Source organism: Vipera ursinii, assembly GCF_947247035.1.
Source record: "Vipera ursinii genome assembly, chromosome: 9".
In the NCBI taxonomy this organism is placed as follows: Eukaryota; Metazoa; Chordata; class Lepidosauria; order Squamata; family Viperidae; genus Vipera; species Vipera ursinii.
In genome coordinates, this window is record NC_139523.1 from 25,335,815 (window position 1) to 25,353,787 (window position 17,973).

General features: G+C 59.1%; 2 protein-coding genes across 7 annotated transcripts; both read right to left on the minus strand.

Annotated features, from left to right (window-relative positions):
- Positions 1-265: 265 nt before the first annotated feature.
- LOC310644355 (cytochrome P450 2F2-like) lies at positions 266-8,842 on the minus strand. Of its 6 annotated transcripts, none has more exons than XM_083369243.1 (9): positions 8,120-8,722; positions 7,787-7,949; positions 6,843-6,992; positions 5,885-6,045; positions 4,244-4,420; positions 3,555-3,696; positions 3,087-3,274; positions 1,669-1,810; positions 266-1,482 (listed from the first exon to the last, which is right to left on the minus strand). In XM_083369243.1, exons 1-9 carry the CDS (start codon positions 8,618-8,620, stop codon positions 1,301-1,303), a joined length of 1,806 nt encoding a protein of 601 aa, XP_083225369.1. In that variant the 5' UTR covers positions 8,621-8,722; the 3' UTR covers positions 266-1,300. The 6 variants fall into 6 exon arrangements, 4 of the variants coding, with proteins under 4 accessions (XP_083225369.1, XP_083225370.1, XP_083225372.1 ...); XM_083369244.1 differs by having other exon boundaries at positions 5,885-6,042; positions 8,120-8,721; XM_083369246.1 differs by having other exon boundaries at positions 7,787-7,944; positions 8,120-8,257.
- A 2,618-nt stretch (positions 8,843-11,460) lies between these two features.
- On the minus strand, positions 11,461-16,700 carry EGLN2 (egl-9 family hypoxia inducible factor 2). Its single transcript, XM_083370064.1, has 6 exons — positions 16,556-16,700; positions 15,350-15,997; positions 13,709-13,828; positions 12,907-13,043; positions 12,281-12,348; positions 11,461-11,849 (listed from the first exon to the last, which is right to left on the minus strand). The coding sequence occupies exons 2-6, from the start codon at positions 15,884-15,886 to the stop codon at positions 11,794-11,796; spliced, it is 918 nt and encodes a 305-aa protein (XP_083226190.1). The 5' UTR covers positions 15,887-15,997; positions 16,556-16,700; the 3' UTR covers positions 11,461-11,793.
- Between the last annotated feature and the right edge of the window lie 1,273 nt (positions 16,701-17,973).

Here is a 17,973-nt window from a genome sequence, read left to right on the forward strand (position 1 = left end):
TCCTCAGTGGGTCGCTGCTTCTCACAGCCACCAAAGGAAAGCTGATGGTTTTCAAAGGGATCCCCTCTGCCCCCCCCCCCCCCGTTGGATGGGTTTCTATCACGCTGCTACTCCAGAGTGTGCCATTCCTGCCTTCCCGAACCCCAAATCTTGCTGGCTGGAAGTCACGAGAGCCTGGAGAAAGGGAGGTTTTGGTCACACGGGTGTGCAAATCCCGCCCAGATTACCATCCCTGGTTCCGAATGCAGAAGGGATCTACTCTTGCTTGCTTGTTCGGCATTTTATTCAGAATATTTGTATCCCACATTCCAATCCCCGAAGACCCTCAAAACAGATTAGAAACAATTCTGAAAGATAAAAACTTGCTGAAATTGATTAGCAGAGCAGAAGAAGCTCTACAAAAGCAGGATTATTCCAGGCCCCTCGACTGGGAAACACCTGTTAGTGTTTTAACATAAAAATCTGGCAATGTCCCTTCGGTGACTTCGAAGTAAACTCTGAAAACATTTCGTATTGTGCAATTTAACTTTTGCATAATAACGTTACTTATTTCTTTTTGTCCCTCTGAGAAATTATCACATTTCAGCCTCACCCACAGGGCCTGAAAAATTCCATCCCATAATAGGCGTGAAGGGTTCTCAAGTGCCCTATTAGATGGAGGGATGGGGGGGAAGGGTGTGGATTAATACAACTCAGCAGAAACGTCCCCAGCCTTTTATTGCATGACTTACGGGGGGGGGGGCGTCCTTCCTGTTTGCCTTTGCTGCCTCCTGGAACCGTTCCGGGGGGAAACAAGGCCGGCCGGGGCTCCCTCAGGTGAGAGCGCCAAGTGCTGAACGGGGCTTTTGCGCACGCGGCTCGCCGGCTCCGCAGCCCCGAAAGCCACAGCCTCGAATCCGGCTAAGGGCAGGAGAACCGGCAGATCCTCCCGAGGCGGCGGGCGGGGCCTGCGCGAGCAATTCGGGGCTCCCCGGAGAAGACGGGGCGGCGCTGCCCTCCCCGAAAAGAAGCTCGCGAAGGGAAGAGGGCCGGCCGGCACTTCGGGGCTCCGCGCCCCTGCCGGCGGCCTCTGTCCGGTCGCAGCATTCGAACCGCGCTCAGAAAATTGAGCGGGCCCCCCCGACCTGCCGATGCCCGACGTCCGCGCGACGGAGCCTCCCCGCCGAAAGAGAGGGGAAGCGGGAAGCGGCGCGCGAGGAGTCCGCGAGCCGAGCGGTTCTCCCGCCGCCCAGATGCTCCGGCTCGGCTCGGCTCGGGAGGGTGGGCTGGTCCAGGACCGGCGGCGGCGGCGGCGGCGGCATCAGCGGGGCAGCGGGCGGCAGGAGTAGGGGCGCGGCACGTTCCCGATGCCGCTCATCATGGGTGAGAGGTCGAGCTGCTCGCGGGGGCAGCTGGGCTGGAAGGAGAAGCGCTGCAGGAGGGCGGTCAGGTAGAGGAAAAGCTCCATGCGCGCCAAGGCTTCGCCCAGGCACAGCCGCTTCCCTGCAGGGCCGAAGGAGGGGGGGGAGGCCGCTGAGCTCCCGGCTGCAAAGGGCGGCCGCTGCTCTCCCGAGGGAAGGGGGCGACGCCAAGCCAGCCGCCCCGCTCGCCCCTCGCCGGGAAAGCCACGCCTGCCCTGCCCCCCGGGGTCCTGGACGGCCTTTGAGCCGCCCCCTCCCCTTCACTCACCAGTGGAGAAGGGCATGAAGGCGTTGGAGCGGCGGAAGGCCCCCTCCTCGTCCAGGAAGTGCCCGGGGTCAAACATCTCTGGGTTCTTGAACTGGGTGGCATCTTGGTGCACGGAGTGGAAGAAGGGCAGAATGTTGGTGCCCTGTTGAGAAGGGAGGAAGGGAAGCAAACGAGCGGAGCCGGGACCGTCTCTGTCTGCCTTAGCTGGCCTTCCTACTCCTGCATCATCCTATTTAATCCTCCCCCCTCTGAAAGACCTCCCTTTGCTCGTCCTCCGCAACCGAGAAACACGGGGACAGATGGAAGGTCCCCACTTGGTTCATGGTTTCGTGGTTTTGCAGCAGGTTGTAGAAGAAGAACACAGGGACCTGTTGAAAGGGCACCCAGCCAATGTCACAGCAAAGTTTGCTGTGTATACAATGCATATCCTGGGAAAATGCACATATATGCAGAAAGACTGTCCAAAATGTATTAGGCACAAGGCAGGGGAAAGAATCATTGAAAAATGTGTAAATAGGAAAGTCATTCTTACATTAACTTAGAGGAAATACGTGTGAAAATGAACATAAAATTTTGCACACCTGTTTCGAAAATGGCTAAACTGAGAAACTGCACAGCAGTGGAGACCTTTGCCCCTTTCTACCCTGAGACACAACTCAGGAAATGGGCAGTTCCCTGGCAGGAGTGCTTGACTTACAATTAAAGCTACAGATATTTGTTTAAATGAGTATTAAACAAAAATTAACCGAATATTATTTTTGTCCTTTGATCAGGAAAGCCCCTTCAATTTTCTTGGCATGGTTTTCAAAAGTGGTTTGCCATTGCCTCCTTCCTAGGGCTGGGAGAAAGTGAATGGCTCAAGGTCGCCCAGCTGGCTTCATTCCCAAGGTAGAATTAGAACTCAGCTCTCCCAGTTTCTAGCCAGTGTCTAAATTGCTACACCAAACTGGCTCTGCCGATATTTTTTGTTGACTTAATTAATATTGCCACCGATTTACCAAAAGGAACTCTGGGTGGCAAACAAGAATTTTTTTAAAAAAACACACACAATATGATTAGAAAATAAAAATCATTTAAAGCAATCCAACAAAGAAACACAACAACAGCATGCAGGCACAAATAACATTTGCCTCCATCCATCAATCAACCACCTCTGTTGGCACCATTAGTGTAAAAGAGACAGGTGTGAAACCAGACGGTTGTGCCGATGCCACCCAACTCACTGCCCTCCTCTGCCCTGCGGACAGGACAACGCAACCCTGGCAGACCCACTTCTAAGGGAAAGCAGCTGCCATGACTGCCAAGGGAGAAGCACAGCCAGGCTGAGCAGGCTCTGAAGGGCGAACCAGGCCTGGATCAGCCCTCTTCCAGCCCAGACCCCACAGCACACTCTCCGGGGCCCTGCTACCCTCACGCACCTCTGGAAGGAAGAAGCCCCGGAAATGGGCATCCTTGGTCAGGGCATGGGGGATGCCCATGGGGATGATGTCGGCGAACCTCTGGACCTCATGGATCACGGCATCCGTGTAGGGCATGCTTGCCCGGTCCGCAGTGGAGGGCTGGCGCTCTGAGCCAATGACCTTCGCGATCTCCTCCTGCACCTTGGCTGCAGACAAAGGGGCGAGGAGGGGAGGGAGCCCCCCACCGGCTGCTCTGAGGGCCGAGCGGGCCCTGATCCATCCCTCCAACTCCATAGTGCTCCATCTCCCGGGCTCCCCACCCGCGCCCCTCTTCTCTGCCCCGTTTTCCCAAGCGGTGCCAGCTGGGCAGATCCGGCCTTGGAGAGGGGCGATGGGCCAGGGCCACCTTCGCCTGCCTCGGGTGCTCAGATGCCAGGCACGGGGATGGCCCCTGGACACCTAGGGGGAGCCTGCCCTCGGCCTCACCTGCTATTTCGGGGAACTTCATGAGGATGAGGAGGGCGTAGCGGAGGGTAGTGCTGATGGTCTCGGTGCCCGCAAAGAAGAGGTTGTGGGTGGTCATGATCAAAGTGTCGGTGTGGAAGAAGCTGTGAGGGTCTTCCTTCTCCTGCGGAGGCAGGGATGCCCAGGCGTGAGTGTGTGTGGCCACCAGGGGCGCCGCCTCCCCTTGCTGGGCCAGGCACTCCTTGTGCAGGGAGGGGCTCCCCTGTCACCGAGAGTGGAAGGGATTTTTCCTCCACACCCTGAAGGTTCAGATCCTGCAGTTGAAAGAGCCGATTCCCTGCATGGGAGGTTTGCCCCTGGGCTGCCATTGCTTGGGGGGAGAGGCAGGCGTGGCTCAGGAAGAGAGTGCCTCCTCTTTGCCCTCCCCCTCCCCTTCAGGGAGGGACCGGACGGAACAGAAGCCGCTTCCCTCCCAGAGGACGAAGGCAGCCCAAAGTCTCCCCGGCCTTTGCAGCGGGGCTGTGCGCGGCTCAGCCGGAGGTTCAGCCTTTGGAGATTTTGCGCAGAGGAACACAGCGCTGCCTCTCCCCTTCCTCAAATTGCAGTCTTACTGTAGCCACCAGTCTGCATTTGACCAAAAGCAACCTTGCCCTCCTCCGCCCGTGGACGCCCCCGCAGCCCCCACAAGGGACTACAAAGCCCACTCTCACCTGCTGCATCTTCAGGAGGAAACAGTCTACAAAATCACGTGGGCAGCTGGGGTCCAGGCTGGCCTGGTGGGCCTTGGCCATCTCCTTCACCATTGCCCGCAGCTTCTCAAAGTTGGCAAAAATCTGGTTGTGTGGTCCGGGCAGGTAATACATGATGTGGGGGAAAATGTTGTACATCTAGAAGGAGCAAGCAGGGGTGTGAAATAGAGGCAGCCAAAGGGGGAGTGGGGAGTGGAAGGCAGTCAGGCCAATCCCTATTGGGAAGCTGGGGCAAAGACACACACGCACACCACCGCACCCTTCTCCTGCAGCTCCCCAGCTTCCCCTCTGGCAGTTAGGGCAGCGGCTTCAGGAAGCTCAGCAAACACAGGAGGGCCTCTCCCATCTTCAACCCTTGACCCTGGAGAGGATAAGAGAGTGGGGTGCCGGGGTCTCCCTCTCAACTTGAACGTCCTTTGAGATGGGCCACCAAGGGCCAGGGCCAGATCAAGACCTGAGCCAAACGTTGCCTTTTCTTGTGCATCACTTTCATGGTATCATCCCAAAGGTGCTTTTTCAAAAGGCAACTGGACCTTGTTTTTTCTTGAAGATGTTTCTTCTCATCGGTTCTGTTGGGGCCACTTGGGGGCTCATCTGTGCCCCCAGGGTCCCTGAATCAGAGTGTAAATTTTTATTTTAATTCCATTTATATCCCGCCCTTCTCCGAAGACTCAGGGCGGCTCACAAGCTTAGCAGTAGCCTTCATTCTATGTATATGCCTGCTTATTAGGGCTTTCACACACACCCCCAAGCGGTATTATTACAAAGTCAGCTTAATTGCCCCCAACAATCTGGGTCCTCATTTTACCTACCTCGGAAGGATGGAAGGCTGAGTCAACCTTGAGCCTGGTGGGACGCGAACCTGCACTAAGTTTTAATTTTTTATTTTTTAAATTTTAATTCCATTTATATCCCACCCTTCTCCGAAGACTCAGGGCAGCTTACAAGCTTAGCAGTAGCCTTCATTCTATGTATATGCCTGCTTATTAGGGCTTTTGCCCCCCCCCAAGTGGCATTTTTACAAAGTCGGCTTATTGCCCCTAACAATCTGGGTCCTCATTTTACCTACCTCGGAAGGATGGAAGGCTGAGTCAACCTTGAGCCTGGTGGGACTCGAACCTGTGCTAATTGCAGGCAGCTGGTGTTACTTAAGGAGGCATCAGCCCACTGCTCCACCAAGGCTGGGTGTGGAACGTTTTTGGAATGGGTGTGGAACCTTTTTGGAACTGCTGAAAGGACTGTGTTGTAAACAAGAGATGGGTGGTGTCGTATCCCTCCCCTTCTGTTGAGGAATGGGTGTTCAATTTTAATGTAGATGGACTCTGACTCCTCTTTCAAGCCAAAGTACCTTTGGGATGATGCCATGAAAGTGATGCCCAAGGCTGGGAAGAGGTGCGAGGGCTCTGATTTCTGCTTGTACTCTGAAGATGAAACCTTGAGTATATCAGAAGGAAGGCAGTAGAAGCCGCCAGGACTGCCAAGCCCCATGGGAGGGGCCTGACGGGAAAGGGGAGCCGTGGAGCGGAGGGGGCTGCTTCTTCCTGCAAGGCTGGTCTGCCAAGAGTCTGGCGCTGCCTGGCCTCCCCCCAAGCAGCCGCTCACCTGGGCACAAGAGGAGCTGAAGAGGCGGAAGTTGTCATTGATCAGCCCAATGAATGTCAGGAAATGCTGGTCCTTGTAGTCAAATCGGTCTCCGAAGACTATGGAGCAGATGACGTTGGAGACCGAGCAGCCAAGCAGGAACGTGGGGTCAAAGGGCTCTGCTGCACCAAAAGCAAAATCCTTGAGCGGCTGAGAGGAAGGCTGGCCAGGGAGCTCCCCCCACCACATGCTGGTACTGCTTCACAAAAGTGAGAAGGCAGGAATTGACCAAAGGGGGAGCCTGAATCTCTCAGAGCAGAACCCTCCGTGGTGAAGGTAGAAAAATGTGGGATGGACAACATCACCACCGGATGGATTCGTGACTGACTGACCAGGCGCACTCAATGGAACGGCAGCTACACGGAGGGAAGTAGGCAGTGGGGTATCCCGAGGCTCTGTCTTAAGCCCAGAACTCTCCAGTATCTTCATCAAGGATTAGGACAAGTGGGTAGAAGGGGAACATCAAATTTCCTTTCGACATTAAACTGGCAGGAAGAGCCAACACCCCAGAAGATAGGCGTAAGATACAGAAGGTTCTTGACAGATTTGAACAATAGGCCCTATCCAACGTCACGAAATTTGATGTGGAGAAAAGCAAGGTAGGAAAAACCAAAGGCACAAGGACAGATTAGGCAAAACCCGTCTCGGAGGCAGCAATTCTGAGAGGGAGCTTGGAGTGCTCACTTAAACGTGAGTCAGCAGTTGTTCTGTTAAAGTGAACCGTCTGTTCTCACCCTGCTCTTCATTTCCCCCCAGGCCCCCCTCCAGAGCGCTTTGCTAGGCCCCTCCTTGCCAATCAGCCTTTTTACAGCATTACCATGGGCTCTTCTAAGAAGTTGCCGGGGTGAAGTCCCGCTTGGGGGGGACAAAGGCACAGCTCTGCCGGTCTACGCATTCCCCCCCCCGCAGCCCTGCACACCTGTCCGCTCAGCGAACTCCTTCACCAGGCACTGGGCCTCCTCCTGGATTCGCTCCTCGATGCTGCGCTTCCCCATCCCGAAGTCCCGCAAGGTTTGGATGGCGAAACGCCTCAGGGTCTTCCATTTTTCCCCGTTGGAGAAGGCGATGCCTGGATGAGGGGCAGAGGAGTCGAGGGCGGGAGAGGCCCCCCGCAGTTGAAGCAGAGCAGCTTCTCCTGGACAGCCTGAAGGCCACCAGCTGGACAGCTGGCTAGCACCAGATGTCCACAAGCGAGCAAGGGCAGACCGCCCCTCCCTGGACAGTGATGAACCCCTCTCCTTGGTACTGGAGAAAGGATCGCTCACACGGAAGAGCCTGTCAGGACCCACCCCAAACCACGTCATAGGAAGACAAAACTCTTGGAGCCAATTCTAGTCCAAAAAGAAATCTTTACTATGACATGCTTGGCTGTGGGAATACAAGACAGGATCTAATATTGTTCTACAAATTGAAACCTTATAAAAAGTTCCCTGTTCAACGTGTCATCCCTTTCCTGGGAAAAGAAACTTTGCATTTTATGGTTATTGCTTTTTTCCTTCAAAAGGAGACACAAGCCAGATGCCACCTATCCTAGCCCTCCCTTTTGTTCCCCCAGTTCAAAAGGCTTCTCTGAATCTTTGAAATGCCTAAGGCTGAATCCACATTCGTTCCTTCCTCCTCGGGAGATGGCAGAATCCATGGGATAATGTTTTAAACATACATTTATGAATATGATATAAATGGATTCTGACAGAGCCTGATCTGCCATGGTCTGCTTGGAGCCTGCAAGCTGCTCTCCCTGCCCACCCTGAGGCAGCCACGCTCAGGGGGAAGCTGAGGGAGGGGCCGCCCCGCTGGCTCCCCAGCCCCCGTTCTCCTGCCAAAGGGAACCCCAAGGAAAGCTCTGCAGCCAGCTGGACTCACCGTTCCCCTGAGTGAATCGGAACAGGACCGGCAGGTCTCCCCGGCCGCTGAACTCCTCACCTCGGTCTACCAGGGCCTCCTTTACCGTCTGGTACCCACACAGCACCACCACCGGCCGGGACCCCATGTGGATGGTGAAGAGCGAGCCATACTGCCTGCTGAGCTGGGGACACACCAGAGGAGGAGGAGGAGGACTGGGCAGTGCCTCCTGAGGGAAGCCCCGTCCCTGGAGGCCTTGGCTCAACAACTGCCGCCTTCAAGGGCCACAGAAGTACATCACCAGGCTGCCCCAAAGTTTCTCCCACGTGGATTTGTGTCAGAGGCTGAGCTTACCTCCATCAGGGACTTGATCATGTTCTTGGCATCCAGATGCGGCAGGTTGCCAATGAAGGGCAAGGGCCAAGGTCCAGGGGGCAGCCGTGCCTTGGTGCCCCATCGTCCTCCCCGGAGAAGCAGCAGCAGGCAGGAAAGGCAGAGAGCCAGGAGGAGAACTGTGGCTGCACTTACTTCCATGGTTGGAACCCTGTTGCTCTGGCCGGGAAAAGGCTTAGACCGAGCCAGCAGGCAAAGGTGCCACCTCCCGTGCCTGCTTTTATGCCCTGGGTACAGTGAGCAAGAGGAAGGCGTGTCCCCTCCTGGGAGAACCGGATCCCTCAGGGCAGCTCCGAAGGCAGGCTGGGCGTTGGAGATAGGGTGGCTTTTGATCTCTGATAGCCCCATAAGCTGCTTGCATAACACTTTCTCCCTGGGACAGAAGCCGCTGCCAGGAGACCTGCACCCAACTTGGTCCCTGGGAGAATCGCCAGGCAGAGAGGGAAGGACTCTCCTGGACATTTCTCAGTGGCCTGGCCTGTGAGTAGCCAGTGAGGATGGGTGGCCCTCCCTCCAGATGGTCTGAAGGCTGCTGGCAAAGCTTCCCACCCATGTCCCTGTCAGGCATGCCAGGCAGGCTGAGCTGCCTGCGGTGCCCAGAATTTTCACCAAGGCTTCTGCAGAAAAGCCTGAGGTGCCACGAACCCACAGGGCCAGTGCAGAAGGAAATGTGGATAGGTGGGGGGGGGGGTCAGGAAGGTGAAAAAGATGAGAAGCCTCCCTCTGCTTGGAGACCCTCACATCTTCAAGGGTCTCCCCTACAGAGCGGTTTTGGCAAAGCTGCCCATCTGAGCACCTGTCGGTCGGCCTCTCTTTGCACCTACCACAGAGGGAGATGCCCAGCCAAGAGCCCCTCTTGCTGTTCTCCACTGGGAATGGAGAGCTCTCCGCACATGCACAGGAACCCCTGCGGTTGCGCCACAGCCCTGTTTTCTGAGGTGAACATTCAGCCAACGTGCCTCAAGATGGGAGAGGCTCTGGTGCCAGGGGATTACCAGGCTGACACAAAAGCAGGAGGATAAGTTTACAGGATTAAGTTTCCACCAACCTTGGGAACTCTGCCATTGCTGACCCCACCCCCGACCTCCGAGGGAGGGCTCAGAGGCCACGGATGTTCTTCTCAAGGCTTTTCTCCTCTGTGGAAGAGAGCAGATCGTTCGTTCGCCAGGATGGGGAAATCCACAGCAGTCCCTCCAAGGATCCAGTGGCCTCCTCGGCTTTGCGTCTTTCCTCTGAGTATTGTGGAGAGGAGGACAGGAAGAGACCCATCCCAAAGAGGACAGGTGACCACCCTTCCTGCCACCAGCATCCGCAATGCAGAACCAGGCTTTGAAATGCCACCTGCTTCTTTGCCCCCACAGCTCAGCCCTGGGTTTGGGGGATTCAGCTGACTGAAGCAAGCAGAGGCCTGGCAGAAGCACCCCTGGCTTCGCCTTGGGCAGGTTGAGCTCTGGTTGGGGACCGGAGGAACTGCCTGACCCAGGTCAGATCTGGGGCCGAGCATTTTCCCAAGCAGCTGTTGAAGCTACTGCCCTCCAGGTGTGATGGATCACAGGGCCCAGCATCCTGATCCTCAATGAGGGTGGTAGGAGCTGCTGCCCACACGAGGCCACTGGCAGGCTGGGATAAGCTGACCCACTGCCGCTGTTCTCCCCACTTCTTGCGAAAGAAGGAAGGCCTCGTGGCCTCTGCTGCCCGGTCCCTGCCACTCCCTGAGGCTCCCGTCACTGCTCTCAGCTCCACCAGGCACCTGCAAGAGGGAAAAGCAATTCCCTCCTTCAGGACTTGGGTGGTGGGGGTCCTCTCTCTATGCTCCATTGGTGGGGTGGGGCTGTCCACAAGCTACGGCAGATTTTGGAGAAAACTCTTCAACAGCCATTTCAGATTCCTGACATTCAGAGCCAAGAGGATTCGTAAAAGGCAGCAGGGGCCACTTCTGGCTGAGAGGGGCCCCGTCCCCCAGGGTTTCCTTCTCCCTTTGACTCCCCCTCCCCTTAAGAGCAAGAGATCGAGCCTGCGCCCTCATCTTGTGGCCAGTCTTCCCACAATAACTGGGGTACTGACTTCTAGGCAAAGGACGATTTGGGGTGGGGAGGTGGATGCACAACACTAGGGAGCTGGCCCAGTGATCGCTCGGCGTTTCCTGGCCTTCAGCCTGCTGGGCCTCCGCTGCAGCCTCCCCTGGTGCCAGGGCTGCCGTGTGATCTGCCACCTGAGCAGCTGCCCACTCCCTGGGACAGAGCGCCGGGTTTCGCCTCCGGCAGAGCAGGTCAAGATCGCCAGAGGAGATTAAGGAGCCAGCCTTGCTGAGGTTTATCCTGCGTGCTTCAGCTGCCCTGGAGAGCCGGGCGGAGGAAGGTCCTTTGTTGCTGTCTTCGCTAGGAGATGCTTCACCAGAGAAAATCCCCACTCGGCTTGTTTGTGCACTTACTGCCTCTTAGGGAGGATCTAACTGGCAGCATTTTTCAACCCTGGCAACTTTGAGAAGTGTGGACTTCATCTCCCAGCATTCCCCAGCCCAGCCCAGCACCCTAAGCAGAGGCCCTGAGGAACCTTTAGGGGCCTGGCCCGGCCATCCTCGACTTCAGCCCTTTCTTGGCTGACTTCCTGGCACCAGATCTGGCTGCTCCCATCCTGGAGAAGTTGGGGAGAGGATTTTCTCTCATGATGCAGAGTCAGGAAAGGAGACAACGGCCCAAACGGTCCTCAGTCACAAGCCCAGTTTGGCCCCAAAGCCAGCAATGCCCGATGGTCGGTGACCCGCCCCAACCCATCCCCAAAGTTCCACGTCGGCTTTTCAGCTAGACTGAAGTTTTCACCTCACCAGGTGTGTGTGTGTGTGTGTGTCACAAGGGGTCCCTGTCCCTGCCAATTCAGCTCAAGGGCCCCACCTGTTGGCCACCTCCTTGGCTGCACCCTTCGCACCCCCTCTCCCTGCAGGCCTCCCCACGGACCTCTGGACTGGAGGCTTCACAGGACAAAAGGGCAGAGAACTGTCTCCGACAACCCAAACACAGCCCTCCCCCCAAGGAAGGAGAAGAGAGTTCAGAGGAACAACTCCTACCCCGGGGGGGGGCTTGCTCTGGGGCTGCCAAGGAAGGAAATGGGGAGATACTGCTCGCCAGAAACAGACCAGACTGACGTGATCCTAGCTCTCATTGCCTGTTGGGGGAAGCAGGCCAACAGTGGGGCATCAGGGTGGGTGCACAGCGGTCAAGGAACGCAGCTGGGGCCCTTGCACCTGGGTCGCATGTCAGCCCTCCCTCCCCCCGCCCCCCAGAGATCAGCCAAGAGCATTTCCAAATGAGGTATCTTTATTGCTCCCCTCTCTCTCTCTCCTCCTCCACAAATGGGCGATGCAGGCAGAAGCCGGAGGGGCAGCCATGGACATCCCGTGTGCAAAGTGGAGCTGCCTTTACAGGCTGGCCAGAGCACAGCTGCACGCCGGAGGGGCAAAACACACATCCAGGCTTGTAGGGTGCCTCCCTGCACACCAGGGCCCCTCTCTCCCCCGAGACCCCATTCCTGCACTGGGGCTTCCCAGCCCAGCAGTGGCAGCACCCACAGGCAGCTGGGATGGCCAAAGGACAGGCGGGCCTTGCCAGTCAGGTTCCCACAGCAAGGTCTTCCATCCGTCACGTGGGGCCGTCTGCCCCTATCCCAGAAGAGGCTCCTTCCTTCTGAGCAGAAGCTGCAGGGGAGGCTGTGGTCAAGGAAAGCCTCCCTCCCAAGCATAGCCGAGCCCCACATCAGCAGGTGCCCCCTGCTCTTTCCCCAAACTGCCCTCCATCACTTTGCCCGCCTTTTCTGGCTCTGCTGCAGCCTTTGCGAGCCCCAATTGTGAAGCACCCCCAAAAGCCGAAGGACCCTCACAGGGGGCTGCAGCCTCTGTTCGCTGCTCACCGGCTGACTCTGCTGACCATCAGCCAAGCCCGTCTGGACAACAGTCTCTGGCGCCTCCAAAGCTGGCTCTGCCCTACCCCACAGCTAACTGGGCTAGCCATTCCCAGGGAAAGACCCTCCCGGGGGCTGCGGGCAGATGGCTCCAGCGCCCAGGCTCAGGGGAGCATCCCCACTGCACCTCTGCTGAAAGGAGGCCCCCCCCCACACACACACACTTACCCCGCTGCTGCGCCTCCTTGGCTCTGGCCCGCTCCTTGGCATCGAAATACCAGACTGTGATGGCATACCTGGGCAGGTGGCAGAAAGCAGATCAGGAGGCAGCTGGGCTGGGGGAGGGGTTGAGAGAGCCCTGACTGTTCTAATGGGGGGGGTGTATTTCTAGGACAAGCCCCACAGCAATCAGTGAGTAGGGCACAAGAATACTTCCCCAATCTGTGCTTCCTAGCAGCTTCCCCACATGCCTGATCTGAGGAGCAGGGCAACCCCTCCCACAGAAAAGCCCCCTGCCCCAGCCTTTCTCAGCAGCAGTGCAAAAGCCTCCCACGGGAAGGGTAGGGGTCTTCTGTTCCAGCCTAGGGACCCAGTGTCATCTGGCCTGGCATCCCAGCCCTCCAGCCTCTTTGGGGGCGCTAACGCTGCCACTGGAATTTCCTGCCCCTTTCCTGGCAGGCAGACGGTCCGAAGCCTTCCTGTCTATGGGGCAGGGGCTGCATCTGGCTCACAACAGGAAGGCCTTCCCCCCCCCCCCGTTCATTGCCAACACATCACTCTGCATGCTGTGGGGGGGGACAACTCATTTGCAGGCAGCTCTTGCCCCGCCCTTTCCCTCCCGCCAGCCCCTTCACCTGGTAGCGTAGGCCGGCTTCACTTGGTGCGGGTTGCGCTGGTCAGACCAGAAGATCAGCAGCCGGTCAAAGATGGGGTCGATGTTGGCCACCACCGGGCGACCCTCTGGGAAGATCTGCAGGAGGCCCCCGTGCACCTGGGGGGGAGGGGGCCAAGGAAGGTCCTTCAAACTGCCGTGGAGGATGGGAGCCTCGTAAGGGCAGCCCCTCGTCCCCACAGTGGGCCTGGGTGATAACCAATCCTTCACCACGAAAGGGCCCCAGTTCGGTCCCAGACCCCGGCCCTCCACCCCCAAATTCCCTTCGAGGGAAGCCCACCCGCTCTTTGCAGCCTTCTAGAAGCCCCTCTGAGGGGCTTTAAACTTCCCATTTTTCAAGACTGGAAATTTTGCTTGTGGTTGACTTTACTTTCTTTAGTCATGTTCACATGGAAACTCAAGCTAATGACATAACTGCTCAGAGCTGCCTCAGAAGGCAAGGAAGAAACACTCAAGCCCACCAAAACCCAAGAGTTTCAGCCTTGCCCCCTCCTCACACCCCATCTGCATCGAAGCAACGAACCGGCCATCTCAGAAAGGGAGACAGCCTAGCTTGGATGGCAACTTCTCACAAACCTGAAGAGGAGGACTCTACTATCCAAGCACTGCAAACTATCCCTGCAGAGCAGGCCAGTTGAATGCAGGGGCCATCCCCGCACCCCGTTGTGCATTTGGGGCCTGGAAGAGAGGCGGTGCAGGGAACAGGAAGAGATCTGTGCATGAGGTGGGGGTGCTGAGAGCTTTCCCCCCTCGCCACTACCTACCTTGCTATCCCACTTCCGGTTTAGGTAATAGATGCAAGTGACGCAGCGCCCGTCTCCATGGGGGTTGTCCACATGCCGCACGTAGCCCAGGCCGTTGCCAGGGTAACACGCCACCATGGCCTGGAGGAGAGGAGGGGAAGTGGGGAGACCGAGCAGCTGGCAAATCCACTAGGGCTGCCCCCCAAAAGCCCCTTGCCCCTCCAGCCACCCCGTTGGCACAAATGACCTGGGCCCCATAGCCAAGGACCACCCTGGCAAGGCACTTCCCAGCATTCCAAAACAGGTGTGTTTGGGGGGGGCAAATGCCAGGGGATGGACTCTCCTGCCACCATCAAACAGGTGCCAAGGGCGAATGCTGCAGCCTATCTGGTCTCAGAGCTGTTTGACCCACAAGCCCTCACTGCAGGCACCCCAAACATAGAAGGCAAGATGCTGTCCTTTCAGAGGGGAGGTCCCCACACACACATACTCCCTTGCCTAACCAGAGAGGTTTCGCCTTCAAACCCAAGGCGGACAAAAGCTGGACTCCGCATATGCTCAGAGGCAAAGTTATTTGCAAGTGTCCTCATCATCAACTGTGGTTCACTTGAACACTGGCGGTGGGAGGCAGGGAAAGCCCTGCCCCGAGAGGGATGCAGTGGGCTGGCGGAGGCCCCCACGCAAGGCTACCCTCTCTGTCCCCCAAGCCCATCTCTGCCTTCGGAGGCCGACCTCCCAGCCAGTGGCACTGCAGAAGGGACCTTCTCCCCACCCAGGGCTGGAGCAGCCTGTTCTGGGAGCACCGAGGACATCCAGTCCCCGTGAGGCAGGATCTGCTCCCTCCCAGCTGGGCTGCTGCCAGCCCCCCCCCCCCCGTGGTGGATGTTCCCTGCAGGGTCACCGGAGGACAAAGCCGAGAAGATGCCAACTCAGGGAAGGCAGGGCTTGTTGTCCAACGGAGTGTCGGCCTCTGAGGCGCCTCTTATTACTTCAGGGATGGGGGGCAGGGTCCCTCTGGGGCACAGGCTGGCAAGATTGGCAGAGGGAAGGAGCCTCTTCCGAGGGGCTCCACAAGTCAGAGAGGGCTGGTGGACACACCCAGCTGAGGACAAGTATCCACTCCAGAAGCCCAGACTCATCCTAAACCTTCTCCAGGAGCCCCACAGCCCCTCTCACTTCCCCCCTCCCTTCAGGACTCAGCCCAACCACATGCCTCCAAAGTGGGGGGGGGGGAGAAAGATGCTTATTTCCCTCCTTGTCCTGAAATCCACAGCAGAAAAGACCAGGAGGACCACTCCCATCACCCATCATCCACAGCTGCCCGCCCCTCCCCAGGTAATAAAGAGGACATTCACCCAGCAGCCTCCCTTCCAGTACACCGGGAAACAGAGACCCAGGGCAGTCCCAGGAGGAGCCAAAAGCACCGAGGTCTTTCGGGGGGGGGATCGGTTTTTGTCTCGGGCTGCCCTATTCCAAGCCCCGTCCAGCAGCAGTCGATGGCCTTTAGCGCCCTCAAGGGGGGCCCAGGACCACCGGAGACCGGATCCCTTGGCCTGCCCCCGTCGCCGCGTCCGCCCGAGGGGCCGGCTGGAGGGCGGCCCGCAGGGGGGGGGCTGAGCCCGGGCAACGGCACCTCCAGCCGGGCTCCGGCCTTGCGCTCACCTTCGTCCGGCCGTTGATCTGGTAGCCGCCCAGCTTCCCGGCGCACTGCAGGATGAGCTCGTCCAGGCGGGCCACGAGAGCGCCGATGGCTCGGCAGCCGGGCTCCCGGCCCTCCACCCAGGCGACCTGGTCCCCGCGGATGCGGCGGGCGGGCACCGCTCTGCGAAGCACCAGCTGCCCGTCCCGGAACTTGCCGCCGCGGTGCAGCCCCTCCACCTGCGCCAGGACCTGCCCGCCCAGCGCCTCCCCGAGGAAGGCGTCCTTCACGCAGAGGCCGTAGCGGTTCAGGCAGGGCACCACGTAGTCGCGAGCCAGCTGGCCGACGGGCTCCCCCCGCTGCCGGCGCTCGGCCGAGCCCTCCGCCCCCGAGCGCCGCGCCTCCGGGCCGGGCCGCTTGAGCTCCCGGGTCAGGGCCAGCCAGAGGAGGCCGCGCACGGCCAGCCCTTTGCCCTCCGCGCGGCCCGCCTCCGCCGCCTCCTGGCTGCCCGGGCCCGGGAGCAGCCCTACGGCAGGGCCCACCGGGCGGGAGGCGTCCATCTCGGGGCCGGGGGGCGCTCGGCGCGGGCCGGCAACATCGTGTAGGGGCCGGGGCGGCCCAGCGCGGACCCGGAGGGGCTGCCGGCCGCGGGAGGGGCCGGGCCCGGTTGCCTACGGGAGGGAGAGAAGGGGGCGAGCTCGCAAAGGCCCCGAGCAGACTCAGCGCTCCCAAGCGCGCCGCGCCCCCCTCCACTATCCACGGGAAGGGACGAGGCGGCGTGGGACGCTGGGGGGGAGGGGGGCGGCACGACACTCTGGCGCCCCTCCCACGCCGGACGTTGCCAGGTCCCATCATCCCTGGCCTGCGGGCAGAGACTGGCTGGTCTGCCATCCCACAAACGGCGAACAGCTGTGGGGGGGGGCAACCTGAGACCCAGGCGGGAGGGGCCGCTGTCTTGCGGGCAAACCGAGGCACGAAGCGCCGCCACGGTCGAGTCCCAGGGAAGCAAATGAGGAACAACTTCGCCCCCCCCCCCATCGCCGCCTCTGGCAGCTGCGGGTGGGCGCGCTGGGGACGCGGCTGTCGGGCTGCCCTCCGCGGGGGAGGGGGACCGGGCTGGCTGGCGACGGTCTCCGCCACCCACCCCCAGGAAGGGCCGTCACCTTCGAGGCAGCCGCGGCTCTGCTCGGAAAGGGGCTAGTCCTCAGCGCGCGCCAGGCGATTCTCACCTGCGCTGGAACCTCCGCTTGTCCTCCCGGCCTCTGGCCAGGCGCCAGCCGGGCAGCTTCCCGGGAGCGAGCCGGCCCCCGGTGCCGCCCCCCGCGCTCGGGCCTCGAACAGAGGAAACGGAAACGGCCCTTGGGAGCGCCGGGGCCGCCTCTCCTCCTTCCTACCCTCCCAGCCTTTCGCCTTCTGGCCGAAGCCGGTTTTGAAGCGGCGCCCCGAGCCGCGTTGTTCCGGGAGCTCCGCGGGGTCGGAGGGCGCGGAAAGCCGATGCGCCCGGCCCGGCGTGTTGCTCTCCCGCGGCCGTGACCCCTCCGGTCCCAGAGCGGGCCCCGCCGCTTCCTACCCCGCGGCAACTCCGGGCAGACCTCGCGCCTTTCCAGCCAGCGGAGGTCGGGCCCCGGGGCGAAGCTCTTGGCCCTTCGCCCCTTGGCCTGAAGCGGGGCTTCTCCCGACTCGATCCGGCCAAGCGCTCCCCGAAGGCGGCACCTCCCCAGCGTCCTCCGCCGCCCGGTAGGTTTTCGGAGGAAGAGGAGGAGGAGTTGCTCCTCCAGGTTGGACAAAACGTTCCTTTCTTTCTGTCTCTCTCACACACAACTTTTGCAGTTTCCAAAACTCTTCAACATGCAAAAAAGGGAGAGGGCGGGAGGATCTTCCATGGCACCAAGCACCAAACGCAAAAGAACTCGACACTTCCGAAGTGCCCACGCGTACCATCCCCACAGAGACCATCTGTTTCCTCTTTTCCAGGAATTGCCTTGATTTTCCAAAAGGCTGGAAAATCAAAGCATCGGGGGGGGGGGGAGCTAGCTCTGGTCGAGGGGTTCTGATCTGAGATTGCCGTCTCCCCCATTCCCTTCCCCCCACATGCTGCAGGCAAATCCAAAGGGGCGCTTTCTTCCATGCTGTCTTTCTAGGGCTCTGCCTGTCTGTGGCACCCCACTAATGTGATGAAGCTGGAAGCCCCACTCCGCCCGGGATTTTGGGAATGCCAGAATCCGAGGCCGCTACCCACCAAGGGTCTTGGTGAAGAGCTGACTGCCTGGAGGTCCCTCCCAACCCTCCCATCCCAAGCGTTTAGAGGGGGCATCTTGGAAGGTTCCCAACTAAGCCCACCCACCCAGTTTCAGCCAGCAGAGGCCGTTTGCGGTTCCTCCTCTAAATTGAAAGAACACCCGCCTGGGTTCCTGTTTTGGGAGCTCAGCTAAGATGCACCTTCACTTTCAGATCACAACCAGGCGAGAGTCATTTGTGGCGGGATCCTTTGTGGGTCCCGGCCAGCCTCTTGCTCTGCTGATTTGGAGGAGGCGGCAAGAACCTTCCTTTCGGAAGAGGTGCTCCATGGATTAAAACTGATCTCTTAATTGCTGCTCTTTATTTTCTGATAGTTTTCCATTTTTTTTGTTTAATTTCCATTTAATTT